Consider the following 21,454-nt stretch of genomic DNA (forward strand, 5'->3'; position numbering starts at 1 on the left):
CTTTAGTCGCAGCCGCCGCTTCCTGCCTTTGTGACCTCCTGTTCCTCTGCTCCCCCTCCTCCGCAGTCTTCTGGGACAATGACTCGTGCATAAGCCAAGGGGGAGTTTTCAACACAAAAAGTGTGCCGAAAAATTTGGCTTATACATGAGTATATACGGTATATAAAACTAAATAAAACCATATAAAAATCAACAGCATGTTCTAACACACTTACCGAATTGATATCAATAGCCAACGATGATGGAGTTTGAATGCCAGGTGGTGACTGAGGGACTGTAGTTGATATTTTAACAGTAAGAGGTGGGAGCTGTGTTCCTCTTTGTAAACCAGAGCCCTGCATTAATGAGGTTTGGGAAAGGCCGCTTGGCACTTGGGATTGTTGCGGTGATGCTGATTGCGTAAAAAAAGTGTAGGGGGGCAGTTGTTGTTCAAGAGACAAGGCATCCATTGCTGCGGCCTATGAAAGTAAAAAAACACCAATACACTTAACTTGTCAAAAGGACAAACAAATTATGACATTTACATATTGTAATACTGACAAAAAAGCCATAAACTAAAATAACTATCACACAAAACATTTCAAAAGAACTTGTTAACCCTTTCAGCTGGCTACTCTTAAGGCGGCATAATTTACAAGGACATGCTGGTTCAGTGGTATGTATGTGTTAATGCACTGTTAGGCTTCTTTCACACTTCCGTTTTTACAATCTGCACAGGATCCGTCAAAATGTTGAAATGATTGATCACGTGAAGATTGATGGATCCGTCGAGGCTATGTGCACCTGTTGTGTATGCATCTTCGCAGCAGTTTTCCGCTGCGAAAACGCATACACAACACAACCCAGGTTAAAAATAATTAAAAAAAAAATCAAAAAAATCGCAATATTCTTACCTTGCGGCGTCCCGCTCAGCATTACCGATGGTTGCAATGCTGCCGGCAGCTCCCGTTCCCAGTAATGCCTTGCGTGCAATAACCTCTGATGACGTAATGGTGTTGCGAGACCGCAACGTTATCGGGTCATTTCGCAATGCATTACTGGGAACGCTAGCTGCCGCGAGCATCGGTAACGCTGAGCGGGACGCTGGAAGGTAAGAATTTTTTTATTTTTAACATTATATCTTGCAGACAGTATCAAGAGTAAAAAGAGCGAGAGAGCGAAAGAGAATTTCCCTGACTGGAAATTCTTCCGCGCATGCTCAGTTTCAAAAGACGGAACCCGTCTCTGGATTCCTGCTTTTGACAGTCAGGGACGGATCCTGCGTCCATAGGCTTCCATTATAGCCAATGACGGGCAGCGCAGGATCCGTCACTGATCGATTTTCCGACGTGCAGAAAAAAACGTTCCTCTGTGCGTTGTCTCCGCCCGACGGACAGTGGGGATTCCGACGGATCCAGTGCACGACGGATGCAACTGATGGCCATCCGTCACAATCCGTCGCTAATAGTCTATGGGAAAAAACAGGATCCAGCAGAAAAATTTGCTGGATCCTGTTTTTTCAAAAATCGACGGATTGTGACAGGAGCTTAAATATGGAAGTGTGAAAGAGGCCTTAATTAGAAGTTTAAGGTGGCCTGTGGGCAGGCCTTTCCTTGATTTTTCTGGCTTTTAGAGCAGGAAGATAAGACTGACTACAGTCCTGCCCCAAAGCACGAGAATCTCATTAAGTGAAAACTTTTAACTCTGATTACACAAGAACCACAAGACAGATTTCTTCACCCTAGGTATCATTTTAATCAGATTAACAGCGCCAACCTGACAGTGTCTGTAGTTAACTTAGCAAAATCCTGCTGTCAGGTTCCCTTTAACTGCTGCACTATGGCAGTGTATTGAAGTGAGCTCTGTGATCTCGATCTCTGCCTCTGCATAGCACAGCAGTCAGATGACAAACTAATTACAACTGCTGGGCTCTGGACTGCCAGCAGGGAGTGATAAGGGAAAGAAACCACTGCCTGTTTTACTGCCTCTGCTCCTGACTGCAAGGAAGAGAGACCAGGACCTTGGGAGCTGTCAAGAATGTACGGTAATACACATGTGGGAGGAAAGTCAGGACCATAGAGGAGACAGATAGCAGTGGCCAGTGTGAGAGGCATGGAAGGGGCATGTGTGGAGCACAAATCAGTGAAGCAGATAGCAGCCACCTTGTTCTCTCAGTTACTACTGACAGTGCAACAGTTGTAATGATTTGAGCAGCGGTCATGACAAATTCATCATAACTACAAGGAAACAAGGGAGCCGCTGCCTGATGCACTGATTCATTATCATAATATCGGAGACAGGTGAGAAAGTGATAAAGCCCTGGTGATGTGCTGGGAACGTCACTCTATACACAGACACTTCCCGCTCATACCAGCTTTCAGTGACCTGTATGAGATTCAACTGGTGGAAGTGCACAGAGGGATCCTCCTGCATATACTAAACAGCTATTTGAAAGAGGAGAAACCGCATATGCTCGGCCAGAAAAGACAATTAGATGGACGGACATAGCGACCAGTAGTAGTAACACTAGAAGGTGCCATATGGAACATCATAGGTACTTTTCTTTTAAACTGGCAAACATTTTAATTCACTAAATTTACAAAAATATTTAGTTACAAGCTGTCTGCAGCATTAAACAGTATGTTGTATTGTGGCACAACCCAAGTAAACCTGACCGCGGCATTTAAATAGGACTTATGAAAAAACGTTTGCCTTTTAAGAGTTTCCTGGAGGAGTTTGTTGGCACCATTTTCAGAGCACCTAAGCTTGCAAAACAGCAGAAATATCCCAAAAAATAACCCAGTTTTGCAAATTACACTCACTGAAATCATCTAGGGGTGTAGTGATTGTTTTGACCCTACTGGTATTTTCCAGAAATTAGTGCGCAATGGATGTTGCAGAGTGAAAATTGTTAAGATGACATTTTAATGCCAATACATAGTGCCCAGTTTGTGCTTTCAGAGATATGTGCTGCGTAGATTATTAAAAAAGTTGTCCAGGATCTACCAATTGACGACGCAATTCAATAAGTTTGGTGGGGGACCAACACTCTCACGATCATCTGAAAATGTGCTGGCAGCGTCCCAAACTAAGGCGAAGTCCAAAGTCACTTGTGGACATTGTTGGGTGCATATGATCATGCACCCAGTGTGCACTGTCAGGAAAGATCCTAAACCACTGCATAGAGACCTAGATAACGCGGTATACATATATTGGAAGTATTCCCCTTTTATAAAAAAAAAAAAAAAAGTGCAATCTTCTGTGCTTTCCTATATAGTTAAGGTGGGTACGCAAAGTATTCAGACCCCTTGAAATTTTTCACTCTGTTTCATTGCAGCCATTTGGTAAATTCAAAAAAGTTAATTTTTCACATTAATGTACACTCTGCACTCCATCTTGACTGAAAAAAAAAGAAAACTAGAATTTTTTGCAAATTTAATAAATAAGAAAAACTGAAATATCTCATGGTCATAAGTATTCAGACCATTTGCTCAGACACTCATATTTATGTCACATGCTCCCATTCCATTGTGATCCTCTATGAGATGATTCTACTCCTTCATTGGAGTCCAGCTGTGTTTAATTAAACTGATAGGATTTGATTTGGAAAGGCACACATCTGTCTATATAAGACCTCACCGCTCACAATGCATGTCAGACCAGATGAGAATCATGAGGTCAAAGGAACTGGCCAAGGAGCTCAGAGACAGAATTGTGGCAAGACACAGATCTGGCCAAGGTTACAACAGAATTTCTGCAGTGCTCAAGGTTCATAAGAGCACAGTGGCCTCCATAATCCAAAAATGGAAGAAGTTTGGGACGATCAGAAGTCTTCCAAGTCTGCCTTGGTGAGAGAGGTGAAGAACAACCCCAAGATCACTGTGGCTGAGCTCCAGAGATGCAGTAGGGAGATGGGAGAAAGTTCCACAAAGTCAACTATCACTGCAGCCCTCCACCAGTCAGGCCTTTATGGCAGAGTGGCCCGACGGAAGCATCTCCTCAGTGCAAGACATATGAAAGCCTGCATACAGTTTGCCAAAAAGCACAAGGAGGACTCCCAGACTATGAGAAATAAGATTCTCTGGTCTGATGAGACAAAAAGTAGACCTTTTTGGTGATAATTCTAAGCGGTATGTGTGGAGAAAACCAGGCACTGCTCATCACCTGCCCAACACAATCCCAACAGTGAAACATTATGGTGGCAGCATCATGCTATGGAGGAGTTTTTCAGCTGCAGGGACAGGACGACTGGTTGTCATTGAAGGAAACATGAACGCGGAGAAGTACAGAGATATCCTGGATGAAAACCTCTTCCAGAGTGCTCTGGACCTCAGAATTGGCCGAAGGTTCACCTTCCAACAAGACAATGACTCTAAGCACACAGCTAAAATAACAAAGGAGTGACTTCAGAACAACTCTGTGACCATTCTTGACTGGCCCAGCCAGAACCCTGACCTAAACCCAATTGAGCATCTCTGGAGAGACCTGACAATGGCTGTCCACCAACGTTCACCATCCAACCTGGAGGCACTGGAGAGGATCTGCAAGGAACAATGGCAAAGGATCCCCAAATTCAGGTGTGAAAAACTTGTTGCATCATTCCCAAGAAGACTCATGCCTGTACTAGGTCAAAAAGGTGCTTCTACTCAACTGAGCAAAGGGTCTGAATACTTATTTCCATGTGATATTTCAGCTTTTCTTTTTTAATAAATTTGGAAAAATTACTACATTTCAGTTTTTTCAGTCAAGATGGGGTGCAGAGTGTACATTAATGAGAAAAAAAATGAACTTTTTTTGTATCAAATGGCTGCAATGAAATAGTGAAAAATTTAAAGGGGTCTGAATACTTTCAGTGCCCACTGTACTTAATTGCATGCTGGGTATGCTGAGGATGAAATGTCTCACGACCAAGAATGTCAACAACTCAGTAAAGTCATGGCTCGCAAGACATAACCTATGATGAGTCGGTCTGAGAATGACGCTCAATAGGTTGCTGCACGTCATGGGAACTTCGATGGATTACATCAGAGCTGCGGGTATTTTTATTTAATAATACATTGGTGAATCAGGGAATGTTTCTTGTTTTTAATCATTTAATTCTTTTTATGTCTTGCTTTTTCCCATTTATGGACTACTACTACTTTGGACTACTTCAGATTTGCTGGATTAAGTCGGATCTTTTTTTTTTTTGCTTTTTAATAAATTGGTGTGGGGTTAGTAATGGCGGTGTCTGATAGACACCTCTCCATTACTAACCCCCGGACTTGATGCCAGTTGGACATTACAAAGTAAAAATGAACAAAAGAAAAAACAATCTAGTCTTTGCGTTTGCACATGTCGCAAATAAATCTACAACTGGGTTCCACCATATTTTTATGATGCTGTTGTACATCGCCTGATTCAGACAATTTTCTGACTGGATCAGACGCTGGCGACTGAGGAAGTCTGCTCTCCTGTTCTATAACCCCTTTTAATGAATAGCTGAAAGAGAGAGAGCTTACCCTTCTAGGTGGTCTATAATTTCACTGGTCATTCACAGTTAATCTGCTGACCTGGTAAGGGAGGTAGGTAGGGCATTACTGTAGCACTGTCTAATCTCATCATGACATGCCGACCCGCTATTTGAGGTAGGAACTTCTGATGAGCTTTTAGAACAGATATTAGTTCACCCAGATTGGAAGAATTGCTGGAGGGTTAGAACTGTCCAATCCACACACTGTGATTCTCTATGGGGCCCTCAACAGAGGGCGGGCATACCACTGATGCAGCTGCACTGGGGCCCTGAGGTGGAGGGGGGCCCCTGCAGGACGGCTAATAATGAGGGCAATCTGGTCTGTTTCTCCAGCCCTAAGGGGTCCACGGCCAGATTGCCCTCATGTCTGGCAGGCAAAGAGATCCCTGCAGCTCCGCTGCCTACAGGAGAATATGGCAGTAAAGCAGAGCGGAGCTGCAGGGATACATCCTCTGTTTCCTGTCTGACACAGGCGTGGCAGAATGACGTCACTATTCAGCACATGTCTGTCAGAGAGAAAAAGCTGCCGGCGACGATGATGTGGCAGGGGACCATGCAGAAAGGTGAATTAACACAATAGGGACCACGGAAAAGATTATTACTAGGTATAAGGGGACTGAAAGAATAATAATAATGAATAATAATCCATTACAATACATAAATAATTAGAATTATTGGTACAGTCCCACATAGATACCACACCAAGAGTATAAAAAATAAATACTGTATACTAATTTTTTTTTTTTTTTTTTAAATTGACACCATGTATGCAACAATTATTTGTAATATGGCAACTGCTCACAACCACATAGTCCAAATGAAAAAATATAAATTATTAATAGTTGTAATTTTCTGACAATATATATAGTATATAGAGTTATGAACAACTACCTCTTCATGATGGACTGTGAAAACAAGGTGTAAAAACCTAAAACAGGGGGGATAGAAAAGATTCTATCCGTCAGTATGCCGAGCATATGGGTTGCAGAGAAATATATCCCCTGGCTGGTGGTGTGATGGTGGTCCCGGAAGAGGTGCGGTGCACTCCCCGATGAGCATTTCGAAAAACCTGGATTCACTGAACTGAGGCCAGATAGAGTCCAGAGTAATGCTGCTGCCTCAATATAGTGAGTGGATCCCTCAGGGATTTCATCTGAATCACATCATTTGGAGATTTAGATGGAAACCCCGATGCAAGTGCTCAGCGTAGAGCGCAGGATAAATGTGATCCCAAATGTTATGTAAAATGTTCCCAAAAAAGCTTCAACTCAATCCACAAAAAAAAACAAACAAAAAAAAAAACACAAATGTAGGGAGCTTCCACGTTACTGGTAGCACAAAGACAAAGAGACGTGGTTCCTTGCCCCCCCAAAAGAAATTCAGCAAGTTCTGGGCTCCCAAATCCAAATGCCCCCCTCCCTTCTGAGCCCCAGTGTGCCTAAACCACATTTAGCATCCAAATGTTTATCAGTACTGTATTGAGAAGAACCTGCCTAATTTATAGGGTGCATGTCTCCAGGAGCTTGAGCTGGTCACAATGTATGGGCACTATAATGTACTGGGCACTGGTATATTTGCAATTTTCACTCAGCAACATCCACTACTGCTTGCTTCTGAAAAAACACCCAGGGAGTCAAAATCATCACTACACCGGTATATGAATTACTAGAGGGGTGTGATTTCCAATATGGGATTACTTGAAGGCTGGGACTCTGCTCTTCCCGCACTTAGGGGCTCTGTATATTAAGTCTGCAGGAAAATCTGCACTCCAAGAGTCAAAAAGTGCTCTGTCCCTCCCGAGTCTCACCGTGTATCTAAGCAGTACTGTACAAATACATACGGGACACTGCCATGTTCAGCAGAAATTGACAACTTACGGTGCAATTTCTTCCCATTTTCCTGTATGAAAATGTAAAATCTGGAGCTAATACAACATTTTAGACTAATAAGGAGGGGAAAAGTGTGAATAAAAATTAACTTCTGTTGTATAATCAATAAAATGTGATAAATAAAATATAGTACACATACATCCAATGGTGATGTATACAAGATCACAGCTATAAGAGTGATAATCTCAGCTGTGATCCACTAAATCCCGATAGGTGCCAGGTTCTGGAAAAATAATATATGTTGTAGGTAGGGTACCTGACCAGAAGTCCCTGGTCAATTATTTGTCAAGTTGTATAATACCCATATTTATAGGGTCACTAAATCTAAAGAAATGAAGGGATATGATTTTGCACCCCTATCTTTCCATATGCTGGGGTAAAAAATTCTCACTGCTATATAACATCGGCCAGTGTAAAATACATATGGATGTCAGACCAGATAAATCATATTTGATCCACATGTAACTGGGGTAAATCTATATTTTTAACAGTGGTATGGGTCTACTGTTTCTAGGTTGATGTGCACGCCACAGTTGCATCCTGTACATAAATATAATCAGTGTGTGGCTGTTGTAACCCGCATATGGTGTGACCAAGTATGGTGTGACCAAGTACGGGAGGCTGCTGCGCTTCTGTCACCGCAGTAGACACGCAGCTGTGAGTGAGCCGTGCGAGCCAAGTCCACTCTGCATGCGGATAGTGCTGGTCAAAATGGAAAAATTTGGCCTGGTCAGGAAGGATTAAAACGGGCTTTGGCGATAAGGGGTTAAAGGATCACCTCCAACAACTGATGAGGGCATCAGTGATGTAAAATCTGCAGTATCTCTTTGTAACATCAGATGCATTATTAATGCCAGAGATATTCTCATTAGTGAAGTGATGAGTGCAAGTGCTCGTTACTCAAGTTTGCCTAGGGTGCTCGGGTACGCACAGAGTATTGCGGGTGATTGAGTGTCATGTTAGCATATGTCAGGCAATCTCCACATGTTTTGTGGCTTTCTAACAGCTGTAATATATGCGGGCGTGAGGGCATAAACCTGTCACTCGAGCGCCCGTGATACTTTGGATTCTTACCACAGCAACCCAGGTAAACTCGAGTAACGAGCACTTGCGCCAATTACTAGTTCTCATCTGGATTCTGGTCTGTGGCCTTTGTCATCCAGGAACTGCCTACACTCTCTTGCAACATGAGGCCAGGCATTGCCCTACACCAGAAGGAACCCAGAGCCCAATGTAACAGTGCAAGTATTGACAATGGCTCCTAGGATTTCCTTCCAGTACTTAACAGGAATCAGTTTAGAGTTAGAAATCACATGGACAGGTTTATGAGACTGTTCAAGTACTTGCCACTCCAGAACATCACTGACCCACCAACAAATCGGTCATGGTGGCTGATGTATCAGGCAGCAGAATGTTGACCACTGCATCTCCAGATTCTTTCACATCTGTCACATGAGCTCAGTGTTCCATGAAGAGATGTGGGTCAATGGTGGACTGACAAATTCTGGTTTTCTCTGGCAAACGCTGATCAACATGCATTGGGCCAGGCTGCGAGCACATTGGGCTCTAATGCCAGTCTCATGAAGTCTGTTTCTGACAATCTGGTCGGAAAAATGCACACCAGCAGCCCACGGAAGGTCACTGTGTAGGAATCTGGAAATGCTCCTAGTGTTCCTACTCACACAAAGGAGCAGATATCAGACTTGAATCTGGCTGATATCTTTTACTGCCCTGTCCAGCTCTCCTCATGTATTGGCCCATTGTCCTGGGCACTAGCAAAACATAAAGTTAGAGAAGAATCATCAGGAAGTATAAAAACAGAGCAATTGTCTGTAGCCAGCACCTGCAAAACTATTTCTTTTTGGGGGGTTGTCCTGCTGCTGCCTCTCCACCGTACCTGTTGTCACTTTCACCATATCAGATGAAACTGGATTTGCAACGCTTATGCTTCTTAGGCTGGTTTCACACTTGCGTTGGGCAGAGCTGCGGAGGACTGCATAGTTCCTCCATTAAGCCTCGCCTCTCTTCCATTCAGCTCCACCTACGTTGGCATGCGTCCTGCATACCTATCTTTAACATTGGGTACGCAGGCCATGCGAATGTATGCAGATACGTTGTTTTGTCGCTGCTCCGACCGCATCAAAATGCAACATGTTGTATTCGGTGCAGCATGCAGCTTTTGACGCATGCAGAGGCATCCGCATGGCCTGCGCACCCAATGTTAAAGATGGGTATGCGGGATGCATGCAGACGTAGGCGGAGCTGAATTGAAGAGGTGTGACAGTGGGTGGGGCTTAAGGGAGGAACTACGCAGCCCTTCGCAGCTCGGCCCAACGCAAGTTTGAAACCAGCCTTAACTGGACAGATTGACATCACTGAAGTGTAAGTAACTTGAAGTTATATTGTGATGTGCAAGGGTTTCCTTATTTTTTTGAACAATGTATATTAGAACATTTTATGCTTTCTTACTCTATAAATAAAAAGAGAAACTGACTGAACAACCTCATAATAATCTTCATACCTGAGTAATAGGTGAAAGTGGGGATATAGTTGGAGACATCTGTTGGGACTGCTGCCTCCTCGAATCTGAATTTAATGATAACGGGCTTACCGACTGTTGTCGATGCTGTGTGGAACATGTAACTGTTCCTTGTGTTGTCGTCAATCCTAAAATGGAAATACATAGCAATGTTTACGAAGAAAAGGACAGAAGTCATTCAACAGTTGTAAAGCCCCCAAAACAACCACATGACCTGTCCTCACTGCTGACATGTCTGTTTTACTGAATATAAGAATTTCCAAAGAAATAATACTGAAGGATTTTTCGTTAGAACTCTGTAATCTGCCATTCATTTACTACTCATCTTGCAAATGTATGCAGAAACTGACACTTGTTAAAGGGGCTCTATCCAATCACAGCTGACAATGTAAGGGCACCCCCCCCCCCCCAAGGAATGGTGCACGGTAGAGCCAGTCAGTGATGAGGCAAGATTACAGCCGCTGCTTTCTATACACAGACCGGTGACTGAACCCACGCCAGTGCCATCCCTGTGTCTTCAGGGTGCTAAAGAATCAAACGCGAAACGCACATTGGGGATGTGTGACGTGCGTCTTGGTATCTTCACAGCATGGGTAAGCAACCATAGTACATGGAGGGACATCTTAGCAATATGCATCCTATTACCTTACGCTGGTCCCCCATACGCACTTTATAATACTCCTGTGTGCTGTTACCAGGACACATTAGCCATTCTCTACCTGATCTCTTCGTTTGCATATTTGACTAAATAAATTTATACCTTTTTACAACTTAATTTCGTGGACAGTGGCTCCAATTTTTCTCTGGCTATACATTGCATTCTGGAGTGTCCCTTTTCAAATGTTCTGTCTGAGGCCTATTCACAGGACTTATGGTCCTCATGGCAGTCTACTATTGGTTCCTTATGTAGCCTGTATTTAACAAGTCGGCCACAGTAAAGGAAATGCAAAGTAAAGGCATGACGCAAGCCTCTCCCAAAATTCAGTGAATGTGGAAATGTATCCTTAGAGGTGGTAGAAGCACCTTATGTGTGAGGTCACTCATTAGTATTCAACTCAATAACAAATCCATCATATAACCCCTTAATGCCAGAGCTTGTTCTCACCTTCCTAACCAGGACAAGTTTTTCAAATCTGACAACTGTCACTTTATGTGCTAATAATTAATTAATGCTTCTATGTATCTTTGTGATTCTTTGCTTTGTTTGGGAGTCATTATATTTCATGACAGTAGTAAGGGGGATACGATTTACATTTATTTATGACAATATCTAAATTTGGGCAAAAATGACACCTCTCACAGAATTTCTTTACAGGTTTATGTACAGGTGTGATAGCCATCTCAAAACCTAAAGGTATGTCACAGAATTTTATAATATTGGGCCACTTTAGCCCACAAATTTCTCATTTTCAAAAGGGTAACATAAGAAATTGCATTGCAATTACTCCGATAACGCATTTGTGGTTGGAAACTATGGTTTGGGGGCACAGCACGGATCAGAAAGGAAACCATGCCATTTGAATTTTGGAGTGCAATTTTTGCTGGAACAAATTGTGGATGTCATGTCATATTTAGAAAGCCCCCAAGGAGCCAAAAAACAGCAGAAACACCCAAAAGTGATCACACAAAAAAAAGTAGGTGTCCGCCAACTGTCTACTCTAGTCGGCAGTGAAAAACATTTATTATTTTTAACTGCACTGGAATAAAGTCAGCATTTAAATATCCTCTTTTATTAGAACTGTGGCATTTCCTAATTAGACCATGTTGACACTAAAGCCTCTGTGGGAGAGTAATCCTTCTGGTAATAAGACTAGCACAAAGTGTCAAAACTTTAATAACCCTCAACGGACACCATTAGAAGTGGATGGGATTTAATTCTGTCAAAGATTCTTCTTGTATAAGAAACCCAATTTGTGCACATCTTAATGGATTATAGAAATAAATGGTAAACAAATACAAATATACTTATTCATAAAAACAAGGTTATATATGTGGGGAAATACTCCTAGAAACGCACTGTGACTGTTCATATTTTTAAGTTAACAGAAAAAGTTACCGTATATACTCGAGTATAAGCCGACCCCCCTAATTTTTCAACAAAAAACTGGGAAAACTTATTGACTCGAGTATAAGCCTAGGGTGGAAAATGCAGCAGCTACCGGTAAGTGTCAAAAATAAAAATAGATGCCAATAAAAGTAAAATTAATTGAGACATCAGTAGGTTAAGTGTTTTTGAATATCTATATTGAATCAGAAGCCCCATATAATGCTCCATACAGTTCATTATGGCCCCATAAGATGCTCCATATACAAATATGCCCCATATAATGTTCCATTCAGTTCTTTATGGCCACATAGATGCCCCATATAATGCTCCATGCAGTTCTTTATGGCCCCATAAGATGCCCCATATACAAATATGCCCCATATAATGCTCCATTCAGTTCTTTATGGCCTCATAGATGCTCCATATAATGCTCCATGCAGTTCTTTATGGCCCCATATAATGCTCCGTGCAGTTCTTTGTGGCCCCATAGATGCCCCATTTAATGTTCCAAGCAGTTCTCTATGGCACCATAGACACTTCATATAGTATTGTGCCACATGTAATGCTGCTGCTGCACGAAAAATAAAAAAATGACATACTTACTCACCTCTCGTCATAGCCCGCTGCTCCTCATCGTCCCGTCTCTCCGCACTGACTGTTCAGGAAGAGGGTGGTGTGCACACTAATACGCCATCGCGCCCTCTGACCTGAACAGTCACTGCAGAGGACACGGAAGACGAGGCGGCGGTGGAACGTGGAAAGGTGAATATGACATACTCACCTGCTCCTGGCACGGTCCCCGCATGTCCCACGTCTCCGGGAGCGGCAGCTTCTTCCTGTAGTGAGCGGGTGTGGAGTCCATATTCATAACTTTAATGAGCGGTATCAGTGACCGCTGAACAGGGGAAGAAGCTGCCGCGCCCGAAGTCTGTGGGACATGCGGGGACCGCGCCAGGAGCGCTGGGAGCAGGTGAGTATTTGACAGGCGTCGCTCCCCCTCACCCGTCGACCCCACCGCCTTCCACGACTCGAGTATAAGCCGAGAGGGGCACTTTCAGCCCATTTTTTTTGGTTGAAAATCTCAGCTTATACTCGAGTATATACGGTATATCTTCCGTTCAGCCACTAACTTCTAGGCATAGAAATGGTGCATGTATAATAGTCAAAGTTCACTATATAACATGTGGCTATAATCACTCCCCTGCACTCTGACGGACAGCCTGCTCTGCAAACATACACTGCAAAGTACCGTATATAGTCGAGTATAAGAAGAGTTTTTCAGCACTTTTTTTGTCCTGAAAATGCCCCCTCGGCTTATACTCGACTCAATGTCCTAGAAGATAGAGGGGGAGCAGCAGCTGCAGAGAAGCACATCACAGGAGGCAGGAGAAAGTGGCTGTGGCTTACTCCTGTGCCCGCTGCTAAAGAGAAATTAATATTCACTGTGCTGGCAATGAATATTCATTTCTCTGTAATAGCACGCACAGTGACAGCTGCCCCGGATTAAGGTGCTGTGAGGTAATGCAGGGATGGCAAGTAGGATAGTTTATTTTTTTATGCTTTTCTGATGGGGGCCATGCATACCAGGACGGGGATAAGGAACCATGCATACCAGGATAGGGGTGAGAAACCTTGCATACCAGGACAGGGATGAGGAACCATGCACACCAGGATAGGGATGAGGAATCATGCACACCAGGATAGGGATGAGGAACCATACATACCAGGACAGGGATGAGGAACCATGCATACCAGGACAGGGATGAGGAACCATGCACACCAGGATAGGGATGAGGAATCATGCACACCAGGATAGGGATGAGGAACCATACATACCAGGATAGGGATGAGGAACCATGCATACCAGGACAGGGATGAGGAACCATGCACACCAGGATAGGGATGAGGAATCATGCACACCAGGATAGGGATGAGGAACCATGCATACCAGGATAGGGATGAGGAACCATGCATACCAGGATGGGGATGCAGAACCATGCATACCAGGTTAGGGATGAGGAACCATGCATACCAGGATAGGGATGAGGAACCATGCATACCAGGATAGGGATGAGAAACCATGCATACCAGGATAGGGGTGAGAAACCTTGCATACCAGGACAGGGATGAGATGACCATGCATACAAGGATAGGGATGAGGGGACAATGCATAGAAGGATAGGGATGAGGGGACAATGCATACCCGGCTTATACTCGAGTCAATAAGTTTTCCCAGATTTTCGTGGCAAAATTATGTGCCTCGGGCTTATACTCAAGTATATATGGTAACTTTTAGATAGCATTTTTCTTCAGTTAGATGCAAACATTTGGGTGTCGATTTATTAATACTAGTGATTTTCATGCCGATCTTGATGAGGGGGTGTGGTAGATGTCAGTTGCCTCTTCATGAAGCAGGAGCGTCTGACATGTGGCACATCACAGTTCCCGACTTGAGTAAGATCGCCACAGCTAATTATAAATTAAACGAGCCATGGTGTCATGCCCCTGCTGAGCCCCCAGTCGCACACGTTTCTCTCCGCTGCGGCCATTTTGGCAATGCTGGAAGAAACTGGTATGAAAATGCCAAAAGTTGCAAACATTTTGTGCTTCTCTGAGTTGCGCCAAAATGTTGTGATTTTTCAAACCAGTTTGTCAGATTTCTGGCAAAACTGGTTTGATGAATCAAGGCATGTCCACAACTCAGCTTCAAAAAGATGTGATAAACCACAGCGGCCCTGTAGGTTTGGATTTCTTATTCCATTAATAATAAAGACCTTCATTTAAAAACTGCATTTTGTGATTACTTGTGTCATCTTTGTCTAATATTTACATTTGTTTTGTGATCTGAAACATTTAAGTGTGACAAACATGCAAAACAATAGAAAATCAGGAAGGGGGCAAACACCTTTTCACACCACTGTATACACACACGCATACATATATGGTAAATAAATAACTTATGACTGCTTACCTGGGCTGGCAGTGCTAATACCCAGGTGATTTAAATTTGTTGCAAGATTGCCAGTACTGTTGGAATTTGACAGTGCCGGGAATGTAGACTCCTCAGGATCTAAAGGAATTGGCAATGGAGAAGGGAAGTGGATGTTTGTCAGGTCAGGTAGCGAGCCTCCTGTGTTATGTGTAGCAGGTATGAGGCTTGTAGTGTTCTCCTGTTCATTTGATGGGTAAATGCTTCAATAATGAAGACATAAGATATATTAGAGAACTTTTCTATCTTTATTATTACATACTGAAAATCATAGAAAATGGTGCACACGGCTGTATTGTAGAATTCACACAAACATTGAAAAATATGAAAAATGACAAGTTTACATTAAATACACATATAAAGAACAAATTAAAATCATCATCTTTCACTGAAGGAATGTGATATAGATATATATATATATATATATATATATATATATATATATATATATATATATATATATATATATATATATATACACACAGGTCCTTCTCAAAAAATTAGCATATAGTGTTAAATTTCATTATTTACCATAATGTAATGATTACAATTAAACTTTCATATATTATAGATTCATTATCCACCAACTGAAATTTGTCAGGTCTTTTATTGTTTTAATACTGATGATTTTGGCATACAACTCCTGATAACCCAAAAAACCTGTCTCAATAAATTAGCATATCAAGAAAAGGTTCTCTAAACGACCTATTACCCTAATCTTCTGAATCAACTAATTAACTCTAAACACATGCAAAAGATACCTGAGGCTTTTATAAACTGGAAGCGGAATAGATTTACTCAAAATGTTACGCTCATCAACGTGCTGCACAAAAAATCAAGTATTCCTTTATTCTGAAGGTCAGTGTGAATAAGGAAATAACAAAGCTATATTGCTTTACTTATGTTTCAACTACTATTCTAAAATTGGTTCCCTTTTTGAAAAACTAAAAAAATCATTTGTTTTTGGGTTGCAATATTTTAAGAGCCATAAGTTACGCCATCTTCAGTTAGTGACAAGCTGTAGTCTTCATTGGTGACATCTTGTAGTACGTTTGACATTTTAATCATTTTCCATTGACTTTCGGAGGCCAAAAGAACAGAATGCTAGTAATATTTTTTGTTCATTTGTAACTCTTTACAGATGTTAGAAGTACGGATGTGTCAAATTTTAGCTCTCTGGCATTGATACAGACTCAGAAGATGGGCCCGCATCTTTGTCAGCAGATGATAGACCTGTTATTCAACCACTGTCTGCATCTAACACCTGTGAGTGTAAAAGCATTGCATATGGCTGTGTTAACCTGATAAATGCCACTGTCAATAGCAGCATTTACAGCGCACGGCCTGAGAGGCAAACGGCACTAACCGACCATAGCTTTCTGTGACCGAAATTCCCAGGTCTCCGGTATCTATCATAACGGTGCTCCAATGTTGTCTGGCCTGTAGCTGGATTTCATAGGAGACTGTGATTTTTGCTACACAGCAATACTGTACATACAAACGATTGATTTGCAGGTTGAAGTTCCTTGAGGGGGCTAAAACAGTGAAACTCTAATAAATCTGCCCCCATCATTAATAAAAAAAAAATAAAAAAAATTAAGAAACAAATTTGGTAATAGCATGTTCGTAAAAGTCCAATTTAACAAAATATCAAACTAATTACCCAGATCAGTAATTGTCAAAAAGAAAAAAATAGAAAAGCCAGTATTGCGCTGTTTCAAAAAACATAAAATGCAATAAGAAGCTATCGAAACATTGCATCTTCCCCAAAACAGTATTAATAACAACATGAGATTAACATGCAAAAAAGGTCCTCACACAGTGCTATGGACCAAAAATTAAAACGTTACAGGTCTTGAAAAATGACGACATATATATATATATATGAGTTTACATTTTTTTCTCCCAATTAATAAAAATTAAATACAAAAACAAACAAACAAAAAAAAAAGGAGGATCATATTGCCAGGTAATTTTTATCGCATAACAAATGGGGTAAAAAAAAAATACCAGAAATCAGTTATGGGATTACATTTTTTAAGCAGTTTTGCTGCCACACTTTGTACTGTACTGGAAAACGTGGAAAAGATTCAAATAGCGGGGAGTCATTCAAACATAAAAGTCCCTCATGGCTATATTGACATAAATAAAAAAGTAAAGGTTCTGGGAAGAAATGGAGGAGGAAAACAAGTGCAAAAAAAGTCTGAAAACAGACAATGTAATGATCTGCTGGACACGGTCTCTCTGTATACAGGCTGTGTAATACTCTGCACTTTTTTGGGTTGATAACAGTATGTCATGGGTGAGTCAGAGGCGGCAGACAGTCGAAACTGCATCTAGATGCAGAAGGTCTCAGAAGTTGGTTTTGCAGACTCCTACCTAGTCCTTCTGACATAAGCACCCAGTGGCAACCTCCCACGGCTCTAGCTGACACACATGGAGCAGGGTATTTATTACTCCCAGCTTGCTGCTGGTAGTTGTCTGTGATATTTCCATTTCCCTGTTGAGGCTTGGAGCTATAACAGTTGGCGATCTTCCTCTTTGGAGTTTGGAGGACGTCTGTTTCTCTCTGAGACTACTCGAGCTAAGTGTTCCCCTTGTTTGTATATCCCATCTGTTTTAAGTGGTAGTGGGGACTGACAAGTGCTTATCCTGTCCTTCCCTATGCAGGGCTTATCACCAGGGTCAGGTATCCTGTTGGGCAATAGGTGCAGAACCTATATAGGGACGCTTAAGGCAGACAGGGTGACGTTAGATCTGCCTAGGGATATCCACTCCCCCTTCCCTAGTTTTGGGTTCCCTCCCCCTTATCCTTTCGTGTTGCACTTTGCCTTTCCTACACTGTGCGTGACACAATGAGGAGAGCATCAAATTGGGGACATGGTCGTGTAGGTGCTGATGGTAGTGCTGTAGCTGCTGCAGGGAGAGAGAGGATGTGGTCTATCTGTGCCTGCTACCAGGGCTGTGGTGTTGGAGTTGTGGAGTCAGTAAGCATTTTGGTGGAGATAAAGTCAGTATAAAGTGGACCAACTCCGAAAATAAATAAATTGGGTACAGTGGTTCAATGCAAGATGTGCTGTAATTTTTTCATAATTTTGGAAAGTTATGAAAAGTCCTATAAATGTCTGTTCTGTTCCTGATCTAAGAATTTAGGCTTTTAGTTGAGATGACTCTGTGCTGCACTTTATGTACATGCTCCGTATTGACAAGTGATGTGGAGTCAGGAGTCAGGGATATAGAGGAGTCTGAGGTTTGGCGTACCGATTCCACAGCCTTGGTTTTCACTGGTAACATAGCTGGATACATATAATTTTTTGATCTCCATTTAATTACCGTAGTTTTTTTTCTGTATGATGTAGGAACAAAAAAATCTCCAAAATATTAAATCTGACGTTGTAACATATTTTTTATGAAATTCACCATGCAGTATAATTGACGTTAACTGTATTCTGTGATTGATACGACCACCTTGATAACCATTTAACCCCTTCACCCTGAAGCCTGTTTTCACTTAAATGACAAGGCCAATTTTTCAATTCAGTACTCAATGTGAATTCAATACTTTGTGAGGTAATAATTACAGAGGAGCGAACTTGAAAAAGTTCGCCAATCTAAATGTCGGCAAGAAAGTAGCACATTCGGATTTGTGTTCGGATTCCCAAGCATTTTTACGCAAAGTTAGCAAAGTTTGGTTACAGTTCGCTAAATCATTGAGTTTCCACTAATGCTTTAGTTAGGACTTTGGATAGGATAGTGGTGCTGTATGATGAGCGGGGAGGACGTGTTTTATGAAGGGAGGAGGTGGGGAGAGGTGGGAAAGGGGCACTAGCGGCCAACTGTATTTTTTCTTTAATTAACCTTATTTGTGGAGATTCTGGCAGCCAATCAGGGAGCTGAAACCATGCACAATGTCCAGACAAAAGGACTTCAGTCATTGGCTGCCACAGTCACATGTCCCCCTCCATAGAAAAAGTGACATGTTTTTCTGGAGCAATTTTCTCAGTGTAACAGAGACTGCTCCTGCTGCAAGCTAACTTGTTACATAGTTAGATAGGATCCAGTCCTGTGTAAAATTGACCTTAAAGCATCTAACCAGATTGTGCCAATAGTGCTGTGCAGGCAGAAGTCCACATTTTCTAATCCAAATAGATTAAGCTAATACAGTGTTGCAGTCAGGACTCAGGCGGTCAGATTTACTTATCAAAACAGTTTGGGCTAATATTGGGGGGCAGGCACAAAGCCTCATTTCAAAATCCAAATTATTTAGGCTAGTACTGTGTTGCAGTCAGGACCCAGGTGGTCATATTTATTAATCAAAATAGTTTGGGCTAATATTGGGGTGCACGCATCAGGCCTCATTTCATAATCCAAATCGTTTGGACTAATACTCTAGTTTAGGCACCAGGTCTCATTTTATAATCAAAATCACCACCAGTCCACATTTCAGCATCTAATTCCTTTGTGCTAATTGTGTGGTAGAGCCACCAGCCCACATTTCAACATATAAATCATTTGTGCCAATTCTGTGGTCTAGCTACACTATCTCAGCCAATAAATATTATCATTTATTGACCTGTGACTGATGGGTCTGGGCCTAGGGTTTTGAAAAAGATGGTTAAAAGAGGGGAATGGTACATCCAACATGAGTGGGAAAAGCGAGGTTGTGGTGAAAGGAAGTATAGGCTTGGTGTTTGAGGTGTACGTGGGGCAGGTGGTAATGTTACTGAAAGCGCTACTGAACAAACACCGGCTCATCCTATCCAAAGACATCTGATAATTTGTGTTACTGGACAGGCTATTCGACTTTCTTTCTTTAGCAGCCGCACAGCATTACGCCTTGTAGATGAGGTCCAGAAAGAGCATGTGGTCCAATGGATGGAAAGCGCTGCATCAAGTGACCTCTCCTCTAATTACCCTTTTATCCCCTCCAAGTCACAACTTTCCGACAGCCAAATTGACCCAGAGTAAAAATCGTATAATAGTACGGCACGTATCCATGGGCAGGGCAGGGCCTGGGACAGGGTTTGGGCCAGCATTTTTAAACATTGATCAGTAACAGGCTAAGTGACAAGTGGAGGCCTGGTGCTCTGAGCCCTGCCCAATTCAGGCAACACACATGAAGGAGACCCAACATGGAGTCCAAAAATTTACAACAATTAGGGGCAGACAACAGGAAAAGTAGCATCAACTGACCCAGAGTACAAATAGTATAAGAGGGCTCGAACACCCCTTCCAATACAGGCAAGCCACCAGATGAAGACAACTTGGAATCTCAACATTTCAAAAAGCAGTTTGTAACATCAGCAGCAGCAGCAACAGCAGGCACAGAAGCCATGACAAAAATGTCACACACTGCAATTAAGTGAGATAAATGCAGTAAATAAAAACTACACCATCGCCTAGCATGCCCAGTCTGCGAATGGGGTGCAAAAGTCATTGCAGATCCGTGACTTGTTCATCTTAATGAAAGTTAGGCGGTCTACACTTACAGGGGACAGCTGGATGCGCCTATCCATCAAAACACCACCAGCAGCGCTGAAGACACGTTCTCAGAACGCTGGCTGCCGGGCATGACAAAACATCCAAGGCGTGACAGGTGAGCTAAGGCTACTCTTCCATTTTTGAAGACCAAAATGCAAAAGGGTCCACCCCTTCCCCCTCCTCCCCCGATGCCATTGATATTGAGCTTGAAATGCTCCTGCATCATCCTCTCCAGCTGTTCACTATGTGTCAGACTTGTAACCAGTTCTGCTGGTACACAGGCTGGTTTACAAAAATGTGTGAAATGACTCCCAGAAATTGCTTCTGCCAATTACACGGCTGCTAATGTTTTGGCATTGACGACTCGACGTTCCCAGGGTTGGAAATCTGTAATTGCGATGCACACTGTGTGCCTCACTGCTGTCTTGGGCAAAAACAACTCTTAAGATTGTCTAAAAACGTGTTTCGATAATCCAGCATGTGTGCGTCCCTTTCAATGGGGCAAAATATACTATTGTACTGTGGATCTAATAGAGTGGCAACCCAGTAACAACATTATTTCTAATCCTAAAAATACGGGCATCATGTTGCAGATAGTGCTCAAGAAGGTCTTCATGTGGCAGGCGCATCCATGAGGCCAAGTCCATGGTGTGTTGGTGACAGGATAACACTCAAGCTTGCTTCCTCCATCCCCTCCTACGTGTGTGATGACAGTCAAGAAGAGATATGGTTATCCCTTCCGCAACCTCCTCTGCTTTTTCCTCTTTGTCTGGGACCACCACTACCTCACGTAGACAATTCAAAGTGTGCTCCAGCATGTACATGACTGGAATAGTGATGATGATCATGGTATCATCAGCACTAACCAGCCTAGTAGCCATTTTGAAACTGTGCAGAAATTGCCGTGCCACCAGGTTGAGGACGTGAGCCATGCAAGGCAAGTGTGTGAGGTTGCCCCGCATAGGGTCACCACCAGGTTCGCACATGCCCTTCCCTGCATCCAGGTTCTATGGAGACA

The 21,454-nt window shown here is 42.5% G+C and overlaps 1 protein-coding gene across 2 annotated transcripts in view; it reads right to left on the minus strand.

The window, feature by feature from the left end:
• The window catches only part of CRTC1 (CREB regulated transcription coactivator 1), a 248,706-nt gene that overhangs the window by 61,018 nt on the left and 166,234 nt on the right, over positions 1-21,454 (minus strand). For both annotated transcript variants that reach the window (XM_069738947.1, XM_069738954.1), the window contains exons 8-10: positions 14,938-15,158; positions 9,902-10,047; positions 216-458 (exon numbers count right to left, since the gene is read on the minus strand). In XM_069738947.1, the coding sequence (XP_069595048.1) occupies positions 216-458; positions 9,902-10,047; positions 14,938-15,158 (610 nt within the window). The remainder of the gene's footprint in view (positions 1-215; positions 459-9,901; positions 10,048-14,937; positions 15,159-21,454) is intronic.

Source organism: Ranitomeya imitator, chromosome 1 (assembly GCF_032444005.1).
Source record: "Ranitomeya imitator isolate aRanImi1 chromosome 1, aRanImi1.pri, whole genome shotgun sequence".
NCBI classification, from domain to species: domain Eukaryota; kingdom Metazoa; phylum Chordata; class Amphibia; order Anura; family Dendrobatidae; genus Ranitomeya; species Ranitomeya imitator.